Genomic DNA, 25334 nt, shown 5'->3' on the forward strand with positions numbered 1-25334 from the left:
TCTGAAAAAAACTTTTGTACTTAAAAGGTGGGCGACCTGATCAACAGCCTCATCCTCCACTTTCCATCATCAAGTTGTGGAGTTCATAATACACGTATCAGAACTTAATACAACATTTGAAGGTGTGTGAACTGATTGACAGACTCATCCCTCACTTTACCTCGTCAAACCTGAGATTTTGGTATCAAAAAAAAGTTTTTCTCATTGGACCACTCAAATTTAACTCCAAATATGTTTTGCTCATTTGTTTATTTCTTCTGTTACTTGTTATGTTTTATGCAATTAACATGATAAATTGCGACCAAAATCGGCCTATATATAATTGTTGATTGTTTGGCGGTGCAGGTAGACGAAAATATTTTCTATAGAAAATTGCTGAATAGGCTTTTACTGAGCAATTGCCCGATTCGAGACTGTCGCAACAAATCCCATGACTTCTTCTGGAATCATCTTCTGGAATCTGTACCCACCTTATTTCATCGGTCCACTGGAATTTCTTCCTTGGCCCAAAATTTCCTTGCTTGGACTTCCTGTCATCATCTTCATCTGAACCCCTGCCTTCCTCTTTTCCTTCTATACTCCTGCAAGAGCATAAGATGTGAAATTGTCAATCACTTGAATGTTACAAACTCAAAAATATGATTTGGGATGGCTTCAAATCCCAACCGCTGGTCGACTGCATTTCAGAACCGCCGGTTGGGCCTTGGGCTCAGAAATCTGAAGCGAATCCACAAATCGATTCACACAAAGATTCTTGTAAAACATCAATAGCATGAATCCACATAGCACAAATCCATGTGGATTCGCGTAAACACTGGCAACAGTTTACATAGGCCAGAGCAAGGGAAAAAATTACCTCATCTGAACCACTGTGTTTGACCATAGTTTGCCTACTTAATTAAACTTCATTTTCAAAGCAACTGAACCCCAAAAGGATGAATTATGGTCTAATTTACTTCAATCATTAATATATTACTTTTTTTTAGTTGATATCTTTGAAGACAGACTTCATTTCATTATTTTTAAGATCACATTCTCATAAATTTTTCTGCATTTTTATTTTTCTCAAGTTTTCCGAGAATTTCTGTGTTTTCTGTTTTTTTCTTAAATTCCATTTTTCTGTGACACAGAAAACTTGCCACTTTACTCAATACCATCATTCATCTTTGTTCATGCAATGCATTCCTTTAGTTTAAAAAAATGCACAATTCATTTACTACTTGTAGCAAAACCAAACACATTCTTACCTATTAGCCTTTTCTAAAGCATGAGTCTGACATTCCTCTTGGTGTCTCTGGATGTTTTCTGGCATTACTTTAGCTATTGCTGTGGTTAAAAAAGTATATGAACATGTTTAAGTTTAAGAATTACATCGTTTGTACATGTCAATTGGAATCAATTATCCACATACAGGACTTTTTTAAGATATTAAAATCAAGTACTTTCTGGAATCATAGACTTTCAAAAGTCTAAGCCTTCTATTACTGGCACAATTTGTGTGTGCTGGGATGTAATGTAATGCTGGCTATGTAATGTCCCTAATTTTGATTTTCAAATGGATATGCAAAATAGATAAATCAATATACTCTCATATAAAGTAACAATGTGATGTATACATTAATTAATTTATTATTTCAAACAGTAACACTGGTGACAGGTATTGGTACTCTGTCTGATGAGCACTACTCATTTTGGACCCCCCCCCAAAAAAAAACACCCCAAAACAAACAAACAAACCCATCTACGGGCCTGACAGACCCAGATTTTGCCTGTTTTTTCTTGTTGTGGCCACACACATGTGCCATTTTGGGGGCCGGGTGTTGACTGATTTTGCCTGGCTTGGTGAAATGTTTGCCAACTTATACAGATTTTGGTCATTTTTAGGGTCAGTTATTTGTAAAAAACCAAGGAAAAAATAAAATTAATAAAAACAAATCAAAAATAAAACTAATAAAAACAAATCAACAAGATTTAAATTATTGTTTGATTTCAGGATTCTGCAGATAAATGCCAGAGGTACACTATTTTGGTCTCTATGTGTGACATACCAATATAGCAGATTTACATGTACCATGTAGTGTTACACACTGGGCTATTGGGAGTCCAGACTCATTTTAAGTGTAACAATGCCTGGCCGTACTTGAAATGTGCAGTAGGTTTGTTTTTTATTTGTCACCAAACAACCTAATTTACATATACCTTCTCTTAATTTCTGCAGCGGTTCCTTGACGTTGACATCTTGTGCACCTAGTCGTAGTTTCTTTGCTCGTTTCAAAAGCGTCTCCTTGCCACACGGTAGATTTGCGGCCATGTGACTGTACAGATTGGATCGTTTACCACATGTCAAATCTCGCGTTTGTAACTCAATTCTGTATGAAGTAGAATTCATTGAAATCAACCGTTAAGGCTAAATCTGTTGAGCGTTAATGCTCTTATCCAATACGTTGATCCTGGATTTCTCTACCGAAATTACCCTGTCATTGGGTATCCTGGAAAAACCCATATCATACGTCGCACACGTACTGTACGTTCAGCTAATCGCACTTGTGTGGGGTGCTAACGGACACACTGTTAGCACCCATATATTGTATTGTGGAAGGAATTATGGCCAAACTGACTTCCAGTACAGAAATCCAAGACCCATATATTGGGAGTGTATTTACAATAATACCATGTGTGCTGTCTCTTTACACTACAAATGTAGTATGGGACAAATCTATTTTATGCCAATATTTCCTTATTTTATTCCCTTTGACCGTTAAAAAGTAAACAAAAAACCAAACAAAATTAACAATTGATCATAAACGACACTTATCAAGTACATGTTTTAATTTGACATTTTAAAAAACATGTTAGTCAGCACCATGATAACACAGGAAGAATGCAAATCAGGATTGTCAGTTTCTGATCCTACATTTTTTATTTTGAAAAAGTTTGTTATCAAATACTATGTTTGTTTGTTTGTATGCATGTTTGTTTGCTTGTTTATTTTTAACAGTCAAGGGAACAACACAATGAAATACAATTGTCCCATCCCGTACTGGTGAGGTGTGGTTCTGTAAGGAAATTTGTACAATTTTTTATGCATTTTGTATGAACATTACTGAATTAAATGATATGCGTTTGAAAACTCAATAAATTTATTAAGACTTGAACAATGGGGGTAACCTAGAGTTTTCTGTAAAACGGAAAACTTCTGACTCCAGGGTAACCAAACAATTTTAATTTTTTGGCCTTACCTGAGTAGGAGCTGGTTAACAGACGGTGTGAAGAATTTACACTTTCCTTCAGCTGATTTCCTTGCAGCCTGCAATATAAGCAATACAACATTTGAATAATTATCATTGCAACAAAAATTGTCTTACATGTGACTTGTATAGTCAGTTTAAAACCTACACTTGCTGGCAGAGAAGAACAGCACTCACTTACATTTTGAGAGTGTACACAGCATAAACACGGAAGTGGAGTGTTGATTGGCTGATTCAATTCGTTTGACAATCATAACAACAAACCAATAATCTGATTGTCCGATTACGTGTCACAAAGTGATCGTCAGCAAAGAGCAGCGCTCATGAATGTCGCTCATTAACAGGAAGCTCGCATCAAGCAGAGCAAAAAATGATGTACTTCTCGGGAAGGCAGTGTAGTAAATGGCCCATTTCACGGTTAGGCGCCACTTTTGGTGAAAAAAACTCGAAATTTTCAAAATGGATTAAATTTCATTTAATGGGGGTTTTCTTTTCCAAATTAGACCAGATTTTCATAAAAATATCATTTCCCAGCTTAAATCTCTCTACTTCTTGAAGAAAATTATGATTTATTATCTCACGTTATGTAATTTTTAAACAAATTGGATAAATATTGAGAAGTGAATATTTATACTTTGACTGTCCAATACATATATAATAGATATTTAAAATAAACAAGTGTGTCATAGGCTCTCTTCTGACCAAATTTGGGCAACTTTTGTTGTGTAATGACAAATTTATGGCCACTTAAATGTAATTTTTGTGGTAAAAAGGGAAATTGACATGAAAAGGTTTACTCAACAATTTTAATAATCAAGGAATGACTCTGATATTCCACAGCTTTGAAGGTCATAATATGGGTAATGTTCACAAATAATATCAGCCAGTTTGAAAACACAGGTCAAATTCAAGATTCTGATGTTTGTTCAATTTTGGATGTGACTGATGTCAATGTGAACGGAAACCACACACTGTAAAGCAGAGTATATATCAGAAAATAATGCTTCAACAAGTTTTCACACCCCCAGTAAATTAAATGGGATATACTGAAACATATCAACCTGTGTTAGTGTTCATTTTAAAACATTGTTTACCATTTATAGAAGCGGATGTGACATTTTCAATTGTGAACAGAATATTTCATTATTACAAAGAGTTTGCTTGTCAAAAATATAAGCTTTAAGCACTTCTAACACATATATTTTGTGAGATTCTATTGAATTGAGCAATGCTAAAATGTTTTTCCTGACCCTTTATATTTTTGACAAGCAAAATGTTTATAATACTGAAATATTCCGTTCACAATTGAAAATGTCACATCCGCTTCTGTAAATTTTATACAAAACTGTCCCCTAAAGACAATCAACAAAGCCATGAAATAATCATATGTGACATGCATGAAATAATAAACCTATTTTAGAAAGTCAAATATCATGTTGTTTAAGTATTTTGACCTAAAAACTACTAATTTTGAGGATGTGACATGTGAACGGAAATTGAAGCTTTTGAGTCCCCTGTCACAATTAAAGATTTGTTGTGCCTTTTGATCCCCCACAAACCTGTAATGAAATAACTTCAAACTGGCATCCTAGTCCCATTCCTGTCTTAGTTCTTTGAAGAAACTATTTTGGATGTGACAGGTACCATGGATGTGACACATGTGAACGGAAACTTTGAAATGACATCTGTAAGCTAAGTTGATGAAGGAGTTTTCATTAAATGGTGTCATTAGATAGCTTGTAGCAGGAGATTTTTAAAAATCAAGGAGAAAAAATTCTGCCACTTATTTGTTAATAAATTATACTATTTGGAAAATTAATCGGATGTGACAAAACTGTGAACGGAATTTGTTGGCAAAATTCAAAATATCGCTGTATCTACATATTAAGAGCAACAAGTGTAATTTGTTCAACAAATAGTAACAAGACTCTGAACTTTACTAAAACACACTAGTTTGCCATTCATGTAAATTATTAGTTGATCTATTCCACATTGAATAAGGTACATAGATGTGAACGGAAAATGTCACATCCGAATTCAGAAATTTAAATGGTTCTCATGCTAGTTTAACTGACAACTACTACTTTGTTCATGTATGGCTGTATAGTGCAACTTGTTCACTACATAAAAACAACAAAAGCAGCTGGTAGGCTCAACATAGTTAAAAGTGGCAGCATTGGAAAATAAATGTCTGTTTCCAGGTTGCTAGTAAAATGTGGTTTTTGACCACTTCTTACCCCTGTGCGCCCTGAAAGATAAAAGCAGAAAGGCCGATTAAGCTAGTGGAGGTAGGCCATACAGAGACAATGAAAAATCACCAACAGTCAATTCTGTAACCCCATTATTTTTTACACACCAGGCCAGATATGTTGAAAATCAAAAAGTGGCGCCTAACCGTGAAATGGGCCAAATACAAAACAAACTGTGCATCAACCCAGATCAATGAAACAGATGCAAATTGGGTCATGGATGTAAAAAATCGTAACTGACAAGAAAGTGTATGTTAAGTTATTTTTGAATTGCGCTATGACAATAATGATATAAATATGTTTGCAGTTGACTAACCCCACGTTTTTGGCACCAATTGTATGAAAATAATGCACCTATTGTATGAGAATTTATCACATTGCACTTCATCACAATTATGATGTTCAGGGTATGTCATCAGTTTTCAATGTTTTGTTCAATTGTTAATCACTAATTCAAAACAATTAAATGCCAATTTTAGTACGAGCATGAAATCCTCACAGACTTTAATTTAAAATCTTAAAATTTTGACCATGTACTGGTAATTGTAAATGATACATTTTCACTTACTTAAATTGTATATATTTTTGTATTTTAATTTGCATCTAATAGTTGTATAAATTGCATGTTGATAATTGTTAATTTTTAAGTTTTTTTATAAAATGTATAGCAGGGCCCCATTTTAGACTATTTTGCTGAATTGGGCTACCCTGCATAAATATGATTAAAATAAATAAATAATAAATAAATAAATAAATAAATAAATAAATAAATAAATAAATAAATAAATAAATAAATAAATAAATAAATAAATAAATAAATAAATAAATAAACAAACAAACAAACAAACAAACAAACAAACAAACAAAACAAACAAATAAACCCAATCGTACATCTTTGATTTTCTCCACATCTGTCATCAGTTCTCGAGGTATATTTTCTGGACATTTTACGTATGGTTGTTCTGCATCATCCATGACCACATTGCCGTTCCCCATGCTGTCCTCGTCTCCGCCGAGGGTATCGCCGTCCTGGATGCTGGCCAGTGCCTCCTCCATGACCTTGGCCATGTCGCTATCCATCTTGAAGTCTGAGATGCCTAGATCTAGCGAGGGATCGATTTGGTCCAGTGGATCCATATTGTCCTTGTTGGAAGCATTGCCGTTGAGGAGTTTGCCTGATGAGGTAGATGATTTGCTAGCGCCGGGCAGCAGTTGACGCTTCTTCAAGAGTTCAGCCACTGTTGGTGACCCTGAGACTTTCTTCTTCTTAGATCTGTGGATCAAATATGCGATAATAATATAAAATGTGTCTGTTTATGTGTATAAAATTGCACTTAACATACATGCAAAGTTTGCAAACTGAATTTTTTCCTTAGAGATGGATGCATCTAGGTGAATGCATCTAGCTGGATTTGGGGGGGGGGAAGGGGGGAACGCAACTTGTAAATGTACAGACGCCATTTTTTTGCCAACTGATGTTGTAAATTGTTAATTCTTTTTTTTTTTTTTTGCCCAGTGCTCTAAAGAATCTAAAAAGTGGGGCGTGGAGGGGGGAAGCAAAATTTTCCTAAACACTTTCAACTTGCTTTTATGTTTCTATATCAATCATTCAATGTGGCAACATCAATATATAGGCAACAAAAACGGAAGGGTCATATGCAGGCTGCAAAATAAGGATTCTGAAGGGCACCCATTTCAAGGCAATTTTGAAAGGGCACATCTATTTTACAAGGCAATTATATGTTAAAGAATAGCAACAATTAATAGGCAATCAAGGCAACTGGTAGGGGCACTGAAGGCAAATGCCTTCGGTTATTTTGCAGCCTGGTCATATGCAAGATTTGAAGTATTTGGGCTATATGTACTCTTATTTCTTAACAATGCATTTAGCAATGCACACAAATTTGTCTATTATTGACCCCATTTTTTTTTACCAAGGCCCTTTGTGTACTGACGGCCATTATGTGCAACCAAGTGGCTAAGCCACTGTCTGCATTAATGAGCAGTGACCCTTGTGCAATACATCATCTCATTGACTTGTCTTGTCTGATCACTCAACAACTGTTTTTGATCTGTTAATAAACTGCTGATGTAGCATTGAAACATTACAAAGGCGGTTCTCGAACCACGAGTCTCGCCTGCTTTCGTGATCGCCTGCTTTTACGATTACTTTTGGTAGAAGTAAATGAACCTACAACAACCCATGGCGATTTGCCTGTTCAATTTGAGCTTGATTGGACCAAGATTGAATTTGACCTTTGATCCCTAAATTTTGGTGGGTCTCGGCTGGGCACAATTACCTGGCTGATGGTGACTGTACCCACCAAGTCTCATGCCCATCCGACAATTTTTACTAATTTGACCTCAGATGACCCCTACTGACCCCAAAATGACCTTCCAAAAATTGGGCTCTAAATGTTGACTGTACATGTCATGCCCATACAACAGTTTTTAGTCATTTGACTTCAGATGACCTCTGAGTGACCTCAGATGACCTTGCAATGACTGTCCAAAAATTTGGCTCTAAATGATGACTGTACCCACCAAGTTTCATGCCCCTGTGACAGTTTTTAGAAATTTGACCACAGATGACCCATGGGTGACCTCAGATGTCCCTGAAATGACCTTCCAAAAATTGACTTTAAATGTTGACTGTAACCACCAGGTGTCATGCCCATGGATGACCTTCGATGATCCCAAAATGACCTTCCAAAAAATTGGCTCTAAATGTTGACTGTACCCACCAAGTTTCATGCCCATACAACAGTTTTTAATAATTTGACCTCAGATGACCCCTGGGTGACCCCGAAATGCCCTTCCAAAAATTTGACTCTTAATGTTGACAGTGACCACTTAGTGTCATGCCCATACGACAGTTTTTAGTAATGTGACCTCAGATGACCCCTGAGTGACCTTGGATGACCCCGAAATGACTTTCCAAAAACATGACTCTAAATGTTGACTGTACCCACCAAGTTTCATGCCCATATAACAGTTTCAAGTAATTTGACCTCAGATGACCCCTGGGTGACCTTGGATGACCCAAAAATGACCTTTCAAAATTTGGCTAAATGTTGACTGTACCCACCAAGTTTCATGCCCATACGACAGTTTTAGTAATTTGACCTCAGATGACCCCTGGGTGACCCCGAAATGCCCTTCCAAAAATTTGACTCTTAATGTTGACTGTAACCACTAAGTGTCATGCCCATACGAGTTTTTAGTAATTTGACCTCAGATGACCCCTGGGTGACCTTGGATGACCCCTAAATTACCTTCCGAAACTTTGACTCTAAATGTTGACTGTACCCACCAAGTTTCATGCCCATATGACAGTTTTTAGTAATGTGACCTCAGATGACCCCTGTGTGACCTTGGATGACCCCGAAATTACCTTCTGAAACTTTGACTCTAAATGTTGACTGTACCCACCAAGTTTCATGCCCATATGACAGTTTTAGTAATTTGACCTCAGATGACCCTTGGGTGACCTCGGATGAACCCGAAATAACCTTCCGAAAATTTTACTCCAAATGTTGACTGTACCCACCAAGTTTCATGCCCATACGACAGTTTTTAGTAATTTGACCTCTGATGACCCCTGGGTGACCTCGGATGACCCCGAAATAATCTTCCGAACATTTTACTCTAAATGTTGACTGTACCCACCAAGTTTCATGCCCATACGACAGTTTTAGTAATCTGACCTCAGATGACCCCTGGGTGACCTCGGATGACCCCGAAATAATCTTCCTAACATTTGACTCTAAATGTTGACTGTACCCACCAAGTTTCATGCCCATACGACAGTTTTTAATAGTTTGACCTTAGATGACTCCTGGGTGACCTCGGATGACCCCGAAATAATCTTCCGAACATTTGACTCTAAATGTTGATTGTACCCACCAAGTTTCATGCCCATACGACAGTTTTAGTAATTTGACCTTAGATGACCCTGGGCGACCTCGGATGACCCGAAATAATCTTCCTAACATTTGACTCTAAATGTTGATTGTACCCACCAAGTTTCATGCCCATACGACAGTTTTTAGTAATTTGACCTCAGATGACCCCTGGGTGACCTTGGATGACCCCTAAATAACCTTCCTGAAACTTTGACTCTAAATGTTGATTGTACCCACCAAGTTTCATGCCCATACGACAGTTTTTAGTAATTTGACCTTAGATGACCCCTGGGTGACCTCGGATGACCCCGAAATAATCTTCCAAACATTTGACTCTAAATGTTGATTGTACCCACCAAGTTTCATGCCCATACGACAGTTTTTAGTAATTTGACCTCAGATGACCCCTGCGTGACCTCAGATGACCCCGAAATAATCTTCCGAACATTTGACTCGATGTAGCACCCCAAAAGAGACATTTTTGACATAAAAACCAGTTTCAGACATTTTTTTGAAAAAATGCTTCCTTCACCCTAAAAAGGTGGTTTTAAATGTTCAGTTTCCTATCCTTTTGTACATGAGAGACATTCTTCAAAGTCTTTTTTTGGCCTAATAACTTGGCCTACATGACCGAAATTGATATATATAATGCGCAATAGAAAAACAATATTTCATTAAATTTTTGAACCCCCCTCAACTTCGAGTGTGTGGGAGGGGGCCACATGGGGGGGGGGGGGTGCTAGTGTGCATGAAGACTACATTGTATGATAGACCATTTTTGACATAAAACCTGTTTTAGACATTTTTTGAAAAATGCTTCCTTCACCCTAAAAAGGTGGTTTTAAATGTTCAGTTTCCTATACTTTTGTACATGAGAGACATTCTTCAAAGTCTTTTTTTTTTTTAATGACTTGGCCTACATGACCGAAATTGATATATGTAATGCGCAATATAAAAAAAATATTTCATTACATTTTTGACCCCCCCCTCAACTTTGAGTGTGTGGGAGGGGCCACATGGGGGGGGGGGGGGTACTAGTGTGCACCCTCTGGTCATACTACTCCCTACCACATTATGCTGACCGCACCCACCAAGTTTCGTGCCGATACGACAGTTTTTAGTCATTTGACCTCAGATTACCCCTGGATGACCTTGGGTGACCTTGACGCACTAACCAATACAAACTTGTTCTGACTGGGGTGAAGATGCACCCACCCATCAAGTTTGAAGAACGTGCGACCCCTAGTCTCCGAGAAAATAGCTTTTTGCATTTTATGCATAAATTATGCAAATTAGGTACTTAATTACCATATTTTGCGCTGAAAATCGAATCGGGTTGAGATCCTCTGGTCATACTACCCCCTACCACGTTTCATCATCATCATAGGGCTTAGGGATCTTACGAATCCCCCAGATACAGCTCCACAAGGCGGATTTCTTCAGATTTCCAACCATATTTGTAGAATCGTTCCGCATAAATTATGCAAATTAACAACTAAATGCGCATACTTTTCGCGAAAAACTAATCAGGTGATCAGCAGATGTGTATCATAGCTGCCACCAGGTTTCGTTACCATGCGCCTGACGGATCTTGAGATAGTCTGTCCACAAACTCCGCTATCAATTTGCGCTGATTTTTGCCTAAATTATGCAAATTAGCTATGTTAATTTGCATATTTTTCCCCGAAAACATTAGGTTACGGAGCAAACTTGGATACCCTTCCTCCCACCAAGTAGCGTCGCCGTAAGTCTTACGGTTCCCCAGATACAGCTCCGGACGGACACACATACATCCACACACACATCCACACGGACAGACAGAAATAGTGATTACTAAGTCCCATCCTGAACAAAGTTCAGGGAGACAAAAAGGACATACAGTAATCACTGGGTTGATGACTTACCCAAACTGTTTTTGAAGTTGTTTTTTAGCTTTTTTCTCCTGTTTCCTTCTTTTTCTTTCCCTTTCTTCAAATGAAGATTTCCGTTTCTTCTGCAATTGATGAAAATGTAATGACAAAAAAGGACATTCTATGTCAGTTGGTCTCTCTCTATTGTTATTTATAAATTTAGGAGATGATATTACATTTGATCCACAGAACATGCAGGGTTATATCACTCTGAATACGTCCGCCCATCATTTTGCTTCAGGCAAAATTAATGACTGTGATATATGCTAAACTCTGAAAATAATGCTGAGTAAGTTCTGTGAACTCAAAACAAGGCCAGACTAATAATAAATAAGGCTATATACCTAACTGACTGAACCCCCAGAAGGGGAAAGAGGTCTGGTTTATGTTTTCAGGGTCAAATTTTGGACAGGCAGTTTTAGGTGAAAATGACGGGCACTTGTCGAATCCTAGCTAAGACCCTGCAGAATGTTACTTCCTAAATTCACCAATTTAGTTATAAATAGGTAAATTATCATTATTATCAAATGGGTCAGGCCATATCAAATCAACAGGATTTTCAGCAAGTTCCACATTGACCCTCTTGGAATTGGCTGATATGCTCATGATGTGTTCCCAATATGCCAAAATGAAGAAATGCGGCGGAAAAAAAATCACAAATATTTTGGTTGCTAAGGAACAGCCCCACCTAGTAACCACCAAAATTGCCATTGTTATGGACCTTTTTACCCCTTCAATATTTGGGGGTCATTTTGTCACATAAATTAATGAAAGAAAGACCCCAATTATATTAATTATGTTTGACCCATATGTCCTCTTCACATTTACGGGATAAAAGGGGAAAAAATACACATCGTTTCTACGCAGGGGGTAATTGAAAAAGCGTTTTATCACATTTAGTAATTTAAGTTGGTACTTTCATGGTGCTTTAACCCTATTAAAGAAGTGCTTGTTAAAGTTATTTTTTGTGGCAGGCTAGAGCCCAGTGGGAGTACTCGAGAGTTACGAAGAAAAAAAAATGCTGAAGTGCTTCATTTAGATGAACAGTGCCCTCAAAGTTGAGATTTTCCATTTTTGGCCCTATTTTAAGAGGAAATTTGGGCCTGTGGCACTCCATCTATTACTCTACTTTTTCATGGTTTTAGTAAAGCAGGCAGTCTATTTTCCAAATCTATAGTGCTTTGTTTGTATATTTTTGACTTAAATTGATTTTTAGGCCTCCGAAATCGATGAAAAACATGCAATTTCCCCATATCACAGAGAATATAGGGCCTATTATGGGTTTTCCATTGTCTGTAACTTTATCAAAATGAGTCAGAAAAGTTTTATGTTGAAGGAATTGGTAATCTACCATGAGAGGTTTGGATTGCTGTGAAAACAAGCGGTCACAAAGTCTATAACATTTATGAAAAGCGCCCTCAAAGTTGAGATTTTATCAATCAAATTGAATTTCATGGGATTTCAATGGCCAATTTAGTAATATTGCACTAATTGTTTTCCTTCTTTTGTTTGTGAAAAGAGAACACATTTGAGACTAATTTTAATAACAGTAGTCACAAAATTGATATTTAGCCCATTAATATTACCAATAGCGAGCCGAAATTGGCCGAAAATGAGACGATTTTCCACAAATTAACCAAATTTGGCCCAAGTCAAAAAAAAAATGTTTCAATTAACTATCATAGATGAGTTTAGAAGCCTCTAAAACACATAAAAAACATATTCTGTATGACACCTTATATGACCTCCATTGAATGTTTTTATGTGTTTTAGAGGTTTCTAAACTTATCTATGATAGTATTGGGCAAAAAAAATTTTGTTGACTTTGGCGCTGTCCAAATTTGATAATTTTGTGAAAAATCGTCTCAATTTTTGGCCATTTTCGGCTTGCTATAAGTCATATGGGCTAAATATCATTTTTGTGACTATAATTATTAAAAGTAGTCTCACATGTGATCTCTTTTCACACAGAAAAGAACGAAAACAATTAGTGCAATATTACTAAATTGGTCAGTGAAATCCCATGAAATTCAATTTGATTGATAAGATCTCAACTTTGAGGGCGCTTTTCATTAATGTTATAGAATTTGTGACCGCTTGTTTTCACAGCAATCCAAACCTCTTATGGTAGATTACCATTTCCTTCAATATAAAACTTTTCTGAGTCAGTTTGATAAAGTTACAGGCAATGGGAAACCCATAATAAATCCTGTAATCTCTGAGATATGGGGAAATTGCATGCTTTTCGGCAATCTGGGTGGTCGCCGTATCATCAAAAAATATACAAACAAAGCACTATAGATTTTGAAAATAGACTGCCTGCTTTACTAAAACCATGAAAAAGTAGAGTAATAGATGGAGTGCCACAGATCCAAATTTCCCCTTAAAATAGGGCCAAAAATGGAAAATCTCAAATTTGAGGGTGCTGTTCAGTAAATGTGATAAAATGCTTTTTTAATTACCCCCTGCGGAGAAACGATACGTATTTTTTTCCTTATATCCCCAAAATGTGAAGAGGACATATGGGTCAAACATAATTGATATAATTGGGGTCTTCCTTTCATTAGTTTATGTGACAAAATGACCCCCAAATATTGAAGGGGAAAAAAGGTGATTTTTTTTCCACCGGATTTCTTCATTTTGGCATATTGGGAACACATCATGAGCATATCAGCTAATTCCAAGAGGGTCAATGTGGAGGCCTCTGTTGAATTGACATGGATTGGCCCAAATATCATGGCAAAACTCAGTGTTATGTTGACAAATGTTTAAATATTCTTGAAATGTAAACAATAAACATATTTAGTGATATAAAATTAAATGTGAACCGTCTTAATTACACTACGAAAATAGTACTGTTCAATTTATACATGACACATGTGATCCAATCATACATGTATTTTTGTTTGTAAACATGCGGATGCAAATTGTAGGCCATTATAAAGGGCTGGGGTATGAACGTTTGGACAGTATTTATTGTGGGACATTAGAGCACATCAGACATATCGAATTGCATTCTGAATACGAAGAATGTCCTTCTGATATCAAATAATTTTGATATTTTGAAATTCGCAATGTAATACACATTTTATGGCAAATGATTAAAAATTGATATTTTTGATATTTTAACAGTACTTGAAGTAAAGTTTATAAATCTGATGATTTATTCTTAAGTGTATGTAGGTGGGATGAAAACCCGATGATCAATTGAAAATTTTGATCTTTCGTATTGAAGATATGGATTTTCTTTTTCCAAAACACCAAAACAAATTAGGTCTTTTTGGGAAAAAAATCCATATCTTCAATATGAAAGGTCAAAATTTTCAATTGATCGTCGGCTTTTCCTCCCAGCTACATACACTTTAAGAATGTCATTTATGGTCGCATGTCATAAGTTGGGTACAATTTCCATTACATGGTCAAAAATGACAAAAAATTTATTTTTTGGTATGTTGTATATATTGACAACCTCTAATAATCAACACAATTTTTAACCTTAACACATACTTAATTTTTGAGATAATGCTTAATTACTAATTAATTAATACACAGGTGTCTATGTAAATCTCAATTTTCAAATGCATTTTTCTCAAATCGGACCTCAATTATAAAAATGACTCTAAAATTTTTATTTTATACAAGAATGTCATCAGATTTTGAGGATATGTTCTCAATACATCAATGCTTCAAATGAACTATTTGAAATAATTGTACGTATGTTAATTACATTGTGAAGGTCAATGACCTTTTTACGAGTAAATAGCGAGACAAGAAGAGAAACGTACATTATCATGTTGCTAAAATACTGAAATTCAACTAGGATTTCATTAAAATTGAAAAAAAAAAATGGAACATAATACCCTTTAAGGTGGTACTACACCCCTTGATAAATTTGTGTCTATTTTTGCATTTTTCTCAAAAAATAACAACACACTGGTAACAAAGTTATGTATATTATAGGGCAAGGAATCCAGTTACTGCACTGGAATTTCAGTGACTCAATACAAGCAGTACGTTATTTATGATAAGAAAAGAGGTACCGGTAGAATGTACCTCATTTCTTGACATATTTAGATGAATCACTTGTCTTGAATCACTGAAATTTCAGTGAGGTGGATTCCTGGCCCCTATAATATACATAACTTTTTTTTACCAGTGTGTAGTTATTTTTTGAGAAAAATGCAAAATTAGTCTTAAAATATATCATGGGGTGTAGTGCCACCTTAAGTAGTCGGTAATTGTTTTAGTTGTATAAATTCAACATTCAAAGCTGTCAATACATCATTCCCTCACTAGATTTGAAAAAGTAACCAGTAGTTTTGACATGCTGACATGTGAATTTTCACATAGGCCCTATGCACACACTCCCGCATCCGCCTGCTCCACATCCGCCTGCTCCTCCACCCCTGGCATTTTTCATTTCAACTGATGTGATTTTTTTACTGAATGATGTATAATTATATGCTTCAGTAGACTGAAAGAGTATAAAATTAGGCTTAAAATGAGGTATCAACCACTGCTGTAGGATATGGGGTTACGGAAAGCCAATCAATTGTGTATCGCAATTTTCAGAAAAGTGTAATCCCTCCACCCTTTTTGCATACCCAACTTATGACATGCGACCTTATAGATTTATAAAATTTACTTCGAGGACTGTTATATATCAAAAATGTGAAAAATATCAAATTTTGATAATTTGTCATAAAATTTGTATTATATCGTGAATTTCAAAAATGAAAATTATTTGATATCAGAAAGACATTCTTCGTATTCAGAATGCAATTTGATATGTCTGATGTGCTCTCATGTCCCACAATAAATACTGTCTAAACATAAATAACGCACGTTTTGTGTATCATTTCTTAATGGGCAACAAACACACATAATTGAATACCTGAGTGGAAGAAGGGCCCAACTCCAATTTTTTACAAAAATGAATTAGTCCCAGCATTTTATTGCCAGCAGACTGTTCTTCCTTATGTGTGAAAGATGAGCCAAAATCCACTCTCTAAATAGTCGTCCATGTACACTTCCTCATGGTTTTCATGGAAGAAAGGCCCAAATCCGTGGAGTTGGGCCCTTCTTCCACAAATTAATATAGGGTTAAAGCGGAATTTTGTTCATCCATGAAATCTGCTTTTCACTACTATAAACTTTTTTTGCTAACATAATACTAGTACATGAGTTCTACTTGTGCAATTAATGGTGAATACCTAATTTCTGTAGCTATTTATAACACGGAACTGGCCCTTTCAGTATGTTAGTGGAAGAAGGGCCCAACTCCAGCTTGTATTAAGACCTGTACCGTTGCCATGGAAACGTCATATTTAATTTTGAATGTATGTAATATTGTATGTTCATGTATTAATGGTCCCCTGAAGATGAAAACATTCTGTCTATAAAACTTTTCCAAATATTAAGTTTTTTCTTAATATCTCGAAATCAGTTTTGATGGAGTTGGGCCCTTCTTCCACTCAGGTATTCAATTAGCGCATGTAATCACCCTAAGTAAGCCCGCATACTTGTCGTCATGTAAGCACCGGATAAAAACATGATTTTGGAATCTAAAAAATGCACCACAATTTTCAACAAAAAAAATATTTTCTTTTCTTTCTTTTTTTAAAGAAGTTATAGACCCTAAATTACTTGTTATTGGAGGTTGGAAGCAGAGTAGAGAACTAGAAGGCTATATATTTGTACACAAATACGGCTATACCCGCATTTTATCGGTTTACACAAACTTACAGTCCTTATTTGCTGAGGACTTAGGTTGCTGTTGTCAGTCTCTCAAATTCACAGTGAAGCTATGCAATTTGATGGATTGAAATTCACAATATGCAATTTGATTAGGGGAAAGCTATTCCAAAGGGAGTATGTAAATTAAATGGAACAGCCATTTCAGAGGGAGTATGTAAATTAAATGGAACAGCCTATTTTGGGGCGTTTCCAGGGGGAGTTGGGACCATTTCGGAGAGAGCCGGTACATTAAATGGAACAGCCAAAGGTATGTAATTTAAATGGAACAGTCTTAACGCTTCACACATAGTATTTCCAATCACCATCTATAATTATTATAATACGCTATTGAAATTCACAATATGCAATTTGATTAGGGAAAGCTATTCCAGAGGGAGTATGTAAATTAAATGGAACAGCCATTTCAGAGGGAGTATGTAAATTAAATGGAACAGCCTATTTTGTGGCCATTCCAGAGGGAGTATGTAAATTAAATAGAGCAGCCAATGGGTATGCAATTTAACTGGAACAGCCGTAACGTTTATGTTATCTGTATTATAATTACGCTATTGTCTGTGAATCTGTTTAGTCCTACGTGTATTGGGTGGGATGGGATGGGTGTTATTAACAATATAATTCTCAGGTGCAATCTGTGTACAAACTCTGAGCCCTGAAGCTACTTTATTTGATGATAAACGGACAGCCCTTTTTTAACATTTGGGCCCCTGGGGCCCATAATATTTGACTTATGAGGCTCATGTACATATGTTGAAGTATAATTGCTATCAGTAGACTCAAGCTGGGCACTGTAGCTGCTTTATTTACTGAGTAACGGCTGGCCCTATGTTTTAGCGTTTTTTGGGCCCTGGGGCCAATGGTGTGACATATGGGGCTCATATGTACATATAACAATATAATTCTCAGGTGTAATCTGTGTACAAACTCTGAGCTCTAAAGTTGCTTTATTTGATGAAAAACGGCCGGGCCTTTGCTTTAACATTTGGGGGCCGGGGCCCATAATATTTGACTTATGGGGCTCATGTGCGTATGTTGAAATATAATTCTCAAGTGCTATCAGCAGACTCAAGCTGGACATTGTAGCTGCTTTCTTTATTGAATAACGACCGGCCCTATGTTTTGGCTTTTGGGGCCCTGGGGCCCATATTATGTAACGCATGGGGTCTCATATATACATATAACAATATAATGCTAAAGACCTATTAGTGTACCAAATCTGAACCCTGTAGCTCCTTTATTTGCTGAGAAACGACCGGCCCTTTGTTTTAACATTTGGGCCTCTGGGGCCCCTAGACTTAATTAAACATCTGGGGCCAAAATGGGCAAAAGGCAATTTTCAACTTAGGGCCCATACATGTGCCACATATGAGCTCTAGTGCCCTTGTAGTTTTATAGCTAGCCTTGTCAATCTGTTGCCCTTTATTTTAACATTTGGGGCCCTGGGGCCCATAATATATAACATGTGGGGCTTATGTATACTTGTATATAGAGTACCCCTGGGGCTATCATTGTACCAACTCAGGGCCCTAAGGCTGCTTTATTTGATGAGAAACGGCATGCTTTGTATTTTTACATTTGGGCCCCTGGGGCCCGTGACCTTTGACCTCTGGGGCCAAGATGGGCAAAGGATAAATCTCTGAGGTAGGGCCCATAAGTGTGCCACATATGGGCCCTGTGGCCCTTGTAGTTTTAGCGCTAGCCTTGACAGAATGATGTGTTTGATGGAGGAGGAGAAGAAGGAGAAGAAACCATAGAATGGCAATATACCCGTTCATGCTTCGCATGCGGGTATAAATACTGCTACTTTAAAAAAAAAAAGTTTAAAATTCTGAGAATTTTTTTCAAAGCTGGATAAGTTGTACATTTTAATTACTTTTGCTTTTATTAAACAGCTAGCAATGTATGTTAATTTAGTATGTCCCTGGTTGTTCAATAGATGCAACAGTAATTCAAATGTACAACTTTATCCAGTTTTGAAAAAAAATCTCAGAATTTTTAACTTTTTTTTTCGTAAGTACATGTATTAGTATTTCTCTGGTTCCAATTGCACCCAAAATTTTGACCACAGATCGTCGAGACTATATAGTCGTAGTCGTGACTATTTGCTGCCGACTAGTCGACTAGGAAAAAGTGATAGTCACTCAACTCTATCGTTTTCATGAAACAAATTTGTAAAATGGTGGTAATGAATGACAATAATACTCTGCACCATCTGTTTTATGGTCATTGCATGAAATTGTCATGGTTTGTGTTGGGCCTCGGTCCAATATGTACCCTCAATTTCACACAATGACCTGAAAACAGATACTATTGTCTAAATATTTACCTTGGGTGTTTTGAATGTCTTCTTCTTCCTACTTTTGGCAGCATGTATGAAGTCATCGTCGTCTTCAGAGCCTGAGATTTCCCTGAAATGAAGCTGTCCCTGATTGATGTAGAAACCGCCCAGCTGTGTGGTCAGAACTGATGGTACCAGCTCATCGTACTGGACACAAAAATTAAACCAATTCTTATGTGATAAGTAGATGGAAGGAAGTTATAACATGTTCATGTGAGAAGAATATAACAAAATTGTAGAAAAGTGAAGTAAAAGGCAGGGCTAAACTGTTATTCAGATTTCCTTTTACAAATTAAGCGTACCGTATTGCTAGCCGTCCAGCGCATATTATGTTGCACAAGGTCCAATGCACGCACTTGACGTCGCGCACGTATACGTCACGAACTGAAACGCAGGACTATATCATTTTGGTGAGAATCTGTGAATTGGAATATTGACAAACAAATCTGTGTGAATTTGATTCTTGTAAATATGATACTCAGCCAAGATTAGATGAGAATCAAATAAATCCCACAAATTATGACAAGAATCAAGTTTAATTTGATTCTCGCATTGTGCACAACAAAATTCTAACCCTGTGAAGGGAGCACCATGGCACATACACACTGTATTATATGCCACTCCTCTCAGTCCAATAGAGGTTGTGCATATGACATATTATACCAAATACGGCGGACTACTCAAATGCATTCAACAATGCATGATTGGAATCTACCGTGAGAGTTAGTTTCACATACATAATTATAAATGCACTATGATCAGATAGGTTGATGACAACATTTGATTGAATGGACTGCACTGTGCCATGATTACGGTGAAGGACACCGGTTCAAATCCTTTGTTTGGAGCCAATCAATAATTTTACGCACAACCTCTATAAAGCTTACGCTATGAAAAAACGGAGTATCTGCTAGATATTTGTTATTTTGTGTACCGTACTGTGTTTTTACTTGGGAGAGTAGAATACTATAACACTGCTTACACATTCTGAGTTATCCACAAATGGATCTGTTTCATCGTAACCCATTCCTACATCCATCAGGTCATCGAGCTTCTCTCGCCTCTTCTTCTTACCATCCACGTCACCAGCACCCTGTGTGGGGAGGAGAAATTGATGATCAGAATGATTTGTCATTTAACATGATGAATTGCTTAAATATGTACATTTTTTTTATTAAGCCTATTTCACTCAGAAGCTGACTTCCAGCATACTGGTACATGAAAGTTGTGTTCACCAACTGTACAGTTTGTGCTACAGTGCCAATATACTGCACACATAAAGAATCTGAACACTCAAAACAAAAGCCATTTCTTAATGACGCCAAAACTAAATTACAAAATAAAGTACATGTATTGTATGGTAGTCGATAGATAGAGAATTTTGTTCTGCATATTTTGATAACTCTTTCGATATGATACAACTTTATTTTCTCAAATTAAATAGCAATCGGAAGAGCTTTTCAAAAGTGACAAAAATTTGCATTGACTTTTCCATCAAAGCACACAGATATTGATCACAGCGGAGTTCATCCATTAGACTTTATTGAACCTGTACCGCTACAAAAAGTAGCAAAAATTGCCTTGAAGGAGGATCTAAATTTGTCACTTTTAAAACTCAATGTCATTCAAATGAGTATAGCTTAGCAGAATAAAATCGCATCATGCTAAATAAGGTATCAAAGTACACAGAACAAAATTCTATATCGAAGTACTTTAGTTTGCAAATTATAGATTTAGTGTCTTTAAGATATTGCTGTTGTTTAAAAGTGTTCGGATAGTTTTTGTGCGCAGTACATAAATGCCTTACAAATATATATATTCAATGGACTGACTGCATTTGCCGATTCATGCACATTGTAGGATTAGGTCCGTACTTGGGAGAGTAAAAACATCAAAAGAATCCTCAATTCGCTGTCGTAGTGCACGTTACAATATGACCGTTGCCAGGTCAACTGGATCACGCTTTCTATGTTACGAACCACTGATCGAAATGATCACAACACAAAGCCTATGGCATATGAAAATTCGGAACAGGTGTATGAGCCCAGGCTTGGATCAGTAACCAATGGTTACTAACGTGCACTACGACAGCGAATAGGTTGAGTTTTGTCCACAGTTTCTGGTTTAGTTGTGGGTGTGTACAATGTATGTGCGGATGGGATAAATGGGGGATTCAAATTATAGGCCCTACTATCAAAACTTAAATTCAATTAGAGGGCCCTATGTAAAAGTGCTTCTACAGTTCACTGATCTTGGCTACCCTTTTAAATTTTCAAACGCCTTTTGTGCAATATTTTCATCTATAGAATAATTTCTCCACTAGACAGTGGGCATAACTGCTTACATATTTTTCTTCAAATCGTTTGGCAAAGGCAGCAAGCCCAGAGATGTCTTCTTCTTCCAAATCATTGAAACTTTTATCAGCCTCTGTTTCTCCCTGAAAAAAAAAAGAAGTTTAGAATGTAAACACATAAAAATGAAGTTAAAGAGCTAATTTTAAGTAAATGGAAGAAAAAGAAAGAAACAAACAAACGAACATATAAATTAGAAAGAAATTAAAGATTTCAACAAAAGGAAACAAGAAAAATAATAAGAGGAATGACAAAAATAAATTTAAATGATTTTAAATAATAACAAATCAAACCTTTTTAAGGCTAAATACATGTAATAATAATAATAAAAAAAACAAGTTTCAAGTTTGTTTCCTACATAGTACCTACAATGTAATATAGGTGGCCTGAAAACCAAAATGCGTTTTTATATCTAAAGATATTTTGCCGGATTTATGGTAACATGTACCTCAAATCACAAATAAATGTCAAATCACAGGGATGTCAGTGGCCTGAAGTGACTTTGCAGGAAAAGCCTCAAAAAGTGCACAAATATAGGCTATTCCCTGGGGTTCCCTCCCATACTCTTGGAAGTGGTACCCATGCTTGTCACAGCCCCATCACAGCATCTCAAAATTCGAGACTAAATGGCATATTCAGAGGTAGCAAATTTTATATGTGACAAAATCTGGTCCACAGGGGCCAAATGAGGAATTTTTGAAAATTGAGTTATTATAACTATCACCTTATATACATGTACATGTATACTTAAAAAGGTCTAGCATACTTGGTTCTAAAGTTTTGTGATGTCTATTTTCTTATTTATATCATTGTTTTTTACTCCATATTTTTGCCTTTATATCTCAATTCCAAATTTGCCGCTTTTGGCCCCCATGGACCAGATTTTGTCACATATTAGACATTTGGCGTAAAAGCCATTAAAATGGGCCCCTAAATTAATGGCGTAATGTGTATTGTGTAAGTAACATTAACAATTTTCTCACTTATGAGTACATTGTACTAGACATAATAAAGAGAATACACTAGAACTACATTTTTGTTGTTTTGGTTTATTATTTGTGTACTGTACCTGAGGGCGAGTACCCGCTAGTCCGAAGGACCGCTAGTCCGAAGGTTTGCTAGTCCGAAGGTTCGCTAGTCCGAACACGTACTTCAATGGAGTATGTGACGGTCGCTAGTCCGAATTCGCAAAAAGGTTCGCTAATCCGAAAAAAAAAGGTTCGCTAGTCCGAAGGTTCGCTAGTCCGAAGGTTCGCTAGTCCGAAGATTCGCTAGTCCGAATTTATTAAAAGGTTCGCTAGTCCGAATTGTTAATCAGGTTCGCTAATCCGAATCAAAAAAAGGTGCTCTAGTCCGAATCTTAAATAAGGTCCGCTAGTCCGAATTTTATATAAGGTTCGCTAGTCCGAATGATAAATAAGGCCCGCTAGTCCGAATTCTAAATAAGGTCCGCTAGTCCGAATTTTCTTTAAAGAACCTGATCAGCGCCACCATACACCGGTCTCAAAATGTATTGGAGGTGTTTGAGCAAATATAGCGTGTTGATGCCATTTACCAAAATCAAAGTTTGTTTAAGTGTTGTGCATCCTTAATCATTGCATTCCTATGGCATGTTTGTTTATGTGATGAGCGCCCTTGAAGTATTCAAGCTAAACATAGCCTGCAGCCCATCAATCACATGTAATTTGGTGCCGAATTTGGCACTGGAGGCTGTCATTTTGTATTTTGAAGTATTGTAGTGTAGAAGCTCTCGGTAAAGACACAATTAATCTTTACCTAAACCAACATAATTAGTATTTGTGACAAGAACAAGAAGAAGAATAGCAAGTGAAGATAATAAACATCATCAAGATACGTTTCAGCTAAAGTGTATCCTTGGATTTGTGATGATTTGTGTCACTTTTTGTTGTTGGTTCCGAGTCATCGAAGATTGTATTATTTAGTACCAAGCTTCTGCTAACCAGGGAGCAAAGCAAGTTTGCCCCTACATTTGTAAAGATTAATTATCTGTAAGAAGATGCTATAGTTGGTAAATAGTTACCAAATAAAGGTTCAGTTGAGCGTCTGTTTTGTAAGCTTACCTAAAATAGCTAAAAGCTTAAGGTCGTGTCAGCAGTGTAAACATAAACATTGCATTGGCACAGACAGTCACCACAGCCTCCAGTCATGTCAGACGTCACTGAATATAGCAAATATTAATGAGTGTGCATGTAGATAAATGCACACTTGGTAGAAGCTTATAGATTAGAACTTCAAAGAAGTTATCAAGGCCTATGAATCCGAATCGTAGAAATCAAATAAAGATATCAGTAGTAGTGCCTGCATGTACATTTCTAACACTCCCACGAGTCGCTTACGACAACACAAGCACAAACTGACACGGGACTACTACTGAAAAAATAGCTTTGTGGTATTTTTTAATAAATATCTAATAAAGGGGTAACAAGTTTACTCCCACCCGTCCCCACACGTGACGACAATGAAAAGAAAGCTTAGGAGCAAAGTGCCGGCATATACGCCTCAAATACGGACACGACTAATCATGCAGTTGCACAGCTAGTGCATGCAGGATTAACTCATAGAATCATACAACACTGACACAGGACTTCTACCTAAAAAAGAGTTTTGTGGTATTTTGTTATCAATAAACGGACGCAAAGAGCTTACTCCCGCCTGTCGGCACACAATAAACGGGTGCATCGAGCTTTCTCCCACCGTCGGTAAGCAACGTAGGGCCTGCATTCAAGCGAAGTTTCGTGTATACTGACATTCGCATTTATTTCAGGTTTCGACACATGTAGCCTCACAAAGCACACCTTACACAGGTCCTACGTATAGTTTCTCACATAAATTTGTGAACCGTTGTTCACTTTAGAAAAGTATTAAACCGTTGCTTGCATCGGCGTCGTTTAGTTAATTAGTTCGTTTGGTACTATCGAAAACATCATGTCGAGTCATAAAAAGCAGTTCGAATTAAGAAGCAGAAGATCTTATAAAAGTGATGCATTATCAAAAAGTACAGAATATGCATTATTGCAAGCTGCAACTCGAAAGGTTGAACTAGAATGTCGAGCCAAAGCATTGAAGGAAAAACAAGCTTTAGAAAGTGAGGAATTTAATATCCAAGCAAGGGCAAGAGACTTGGAACAAGAAATGCAAGCCAGGGCAAGGGACTTGCAACAACAAAGAGAGTGGTTGGAAATGAAGACCCGAAATAAACATAGAGCAAGCTAAAATAGATGTATTGGAGGATTATGAACATAAATCCCAGAGCTTAAGAAGTAGACCAAAATCGGTGCTTGATGACCTCACAGAAGCTCAACCAGATACAAACACATCAGTGAGGCAGTGGTTGAACCACAACACTAGAGAAGGTCAAGAAATTGATGGCAAGTTCCTAGCTAAACAAGATACAATTGGTGCTGTAGGACTAAATCCAGGGGCAAGACCAAAATACACTCACATGGATTCGGGATTTGCTAAAGACCAGCCAGCAGTGGGTATGACTACTGATGGTAAAGTACATGCTGATTTAGGTCAACAAGTTCAACCTAGAAGCATGTTAACAACCAGTAAAAC

At 36.8% G+C, this 25334-nt stretch overlaps 1 protein-coding gene across 1 annotated transcript in view; it reads right to left on the reverse strand.

Moving 5' to 3' along the window:
* The window catches only part of LOC140161084 (uncharacterized), a 52168-nt gene that overhangs the window by 12458 nt on the left and 14376 nt on the right, over nucleotides 1-25334 (reverse strand). The window contains 9 exon segments of the mRNA XM_072184471.1: nucleotides 471-581; nucleotides 1248-1326; nucleotides 2200-2369; nucleotides 3240-3307; nucleotides 6389-6770; nucleotides 11307-11395; nucleotides 19393-19551; nucleotides 20387-20497; nucleotides 21749-21841. Of these exon segments, the coding sequence (XP_072040572.1) occupies nucleotides 471-581; nucleotides 1248-1326; nucleotides 2200-2369; nucleotides 3240-3307; nucleotides 6389-6770; nucleotides 11307-11395; nucleotides 19393-19551; nucleotides 20387-20497; nucleotides 21749-21841 (1262 nt within the window).

This window comes from Amphiura filiformis, chromosome 9, assembly GCF_039555335.1.
Source record: "Amphiura filiformis chromosome 9, Afil_fr2py, whole genome shotgun sequence".
NCBI lineage: Eukaryota > Metazoa > Echinodermata > Ophiuroidea > Amphilepidida > Amphiuridae > Amphiura > Amphiura filiformis.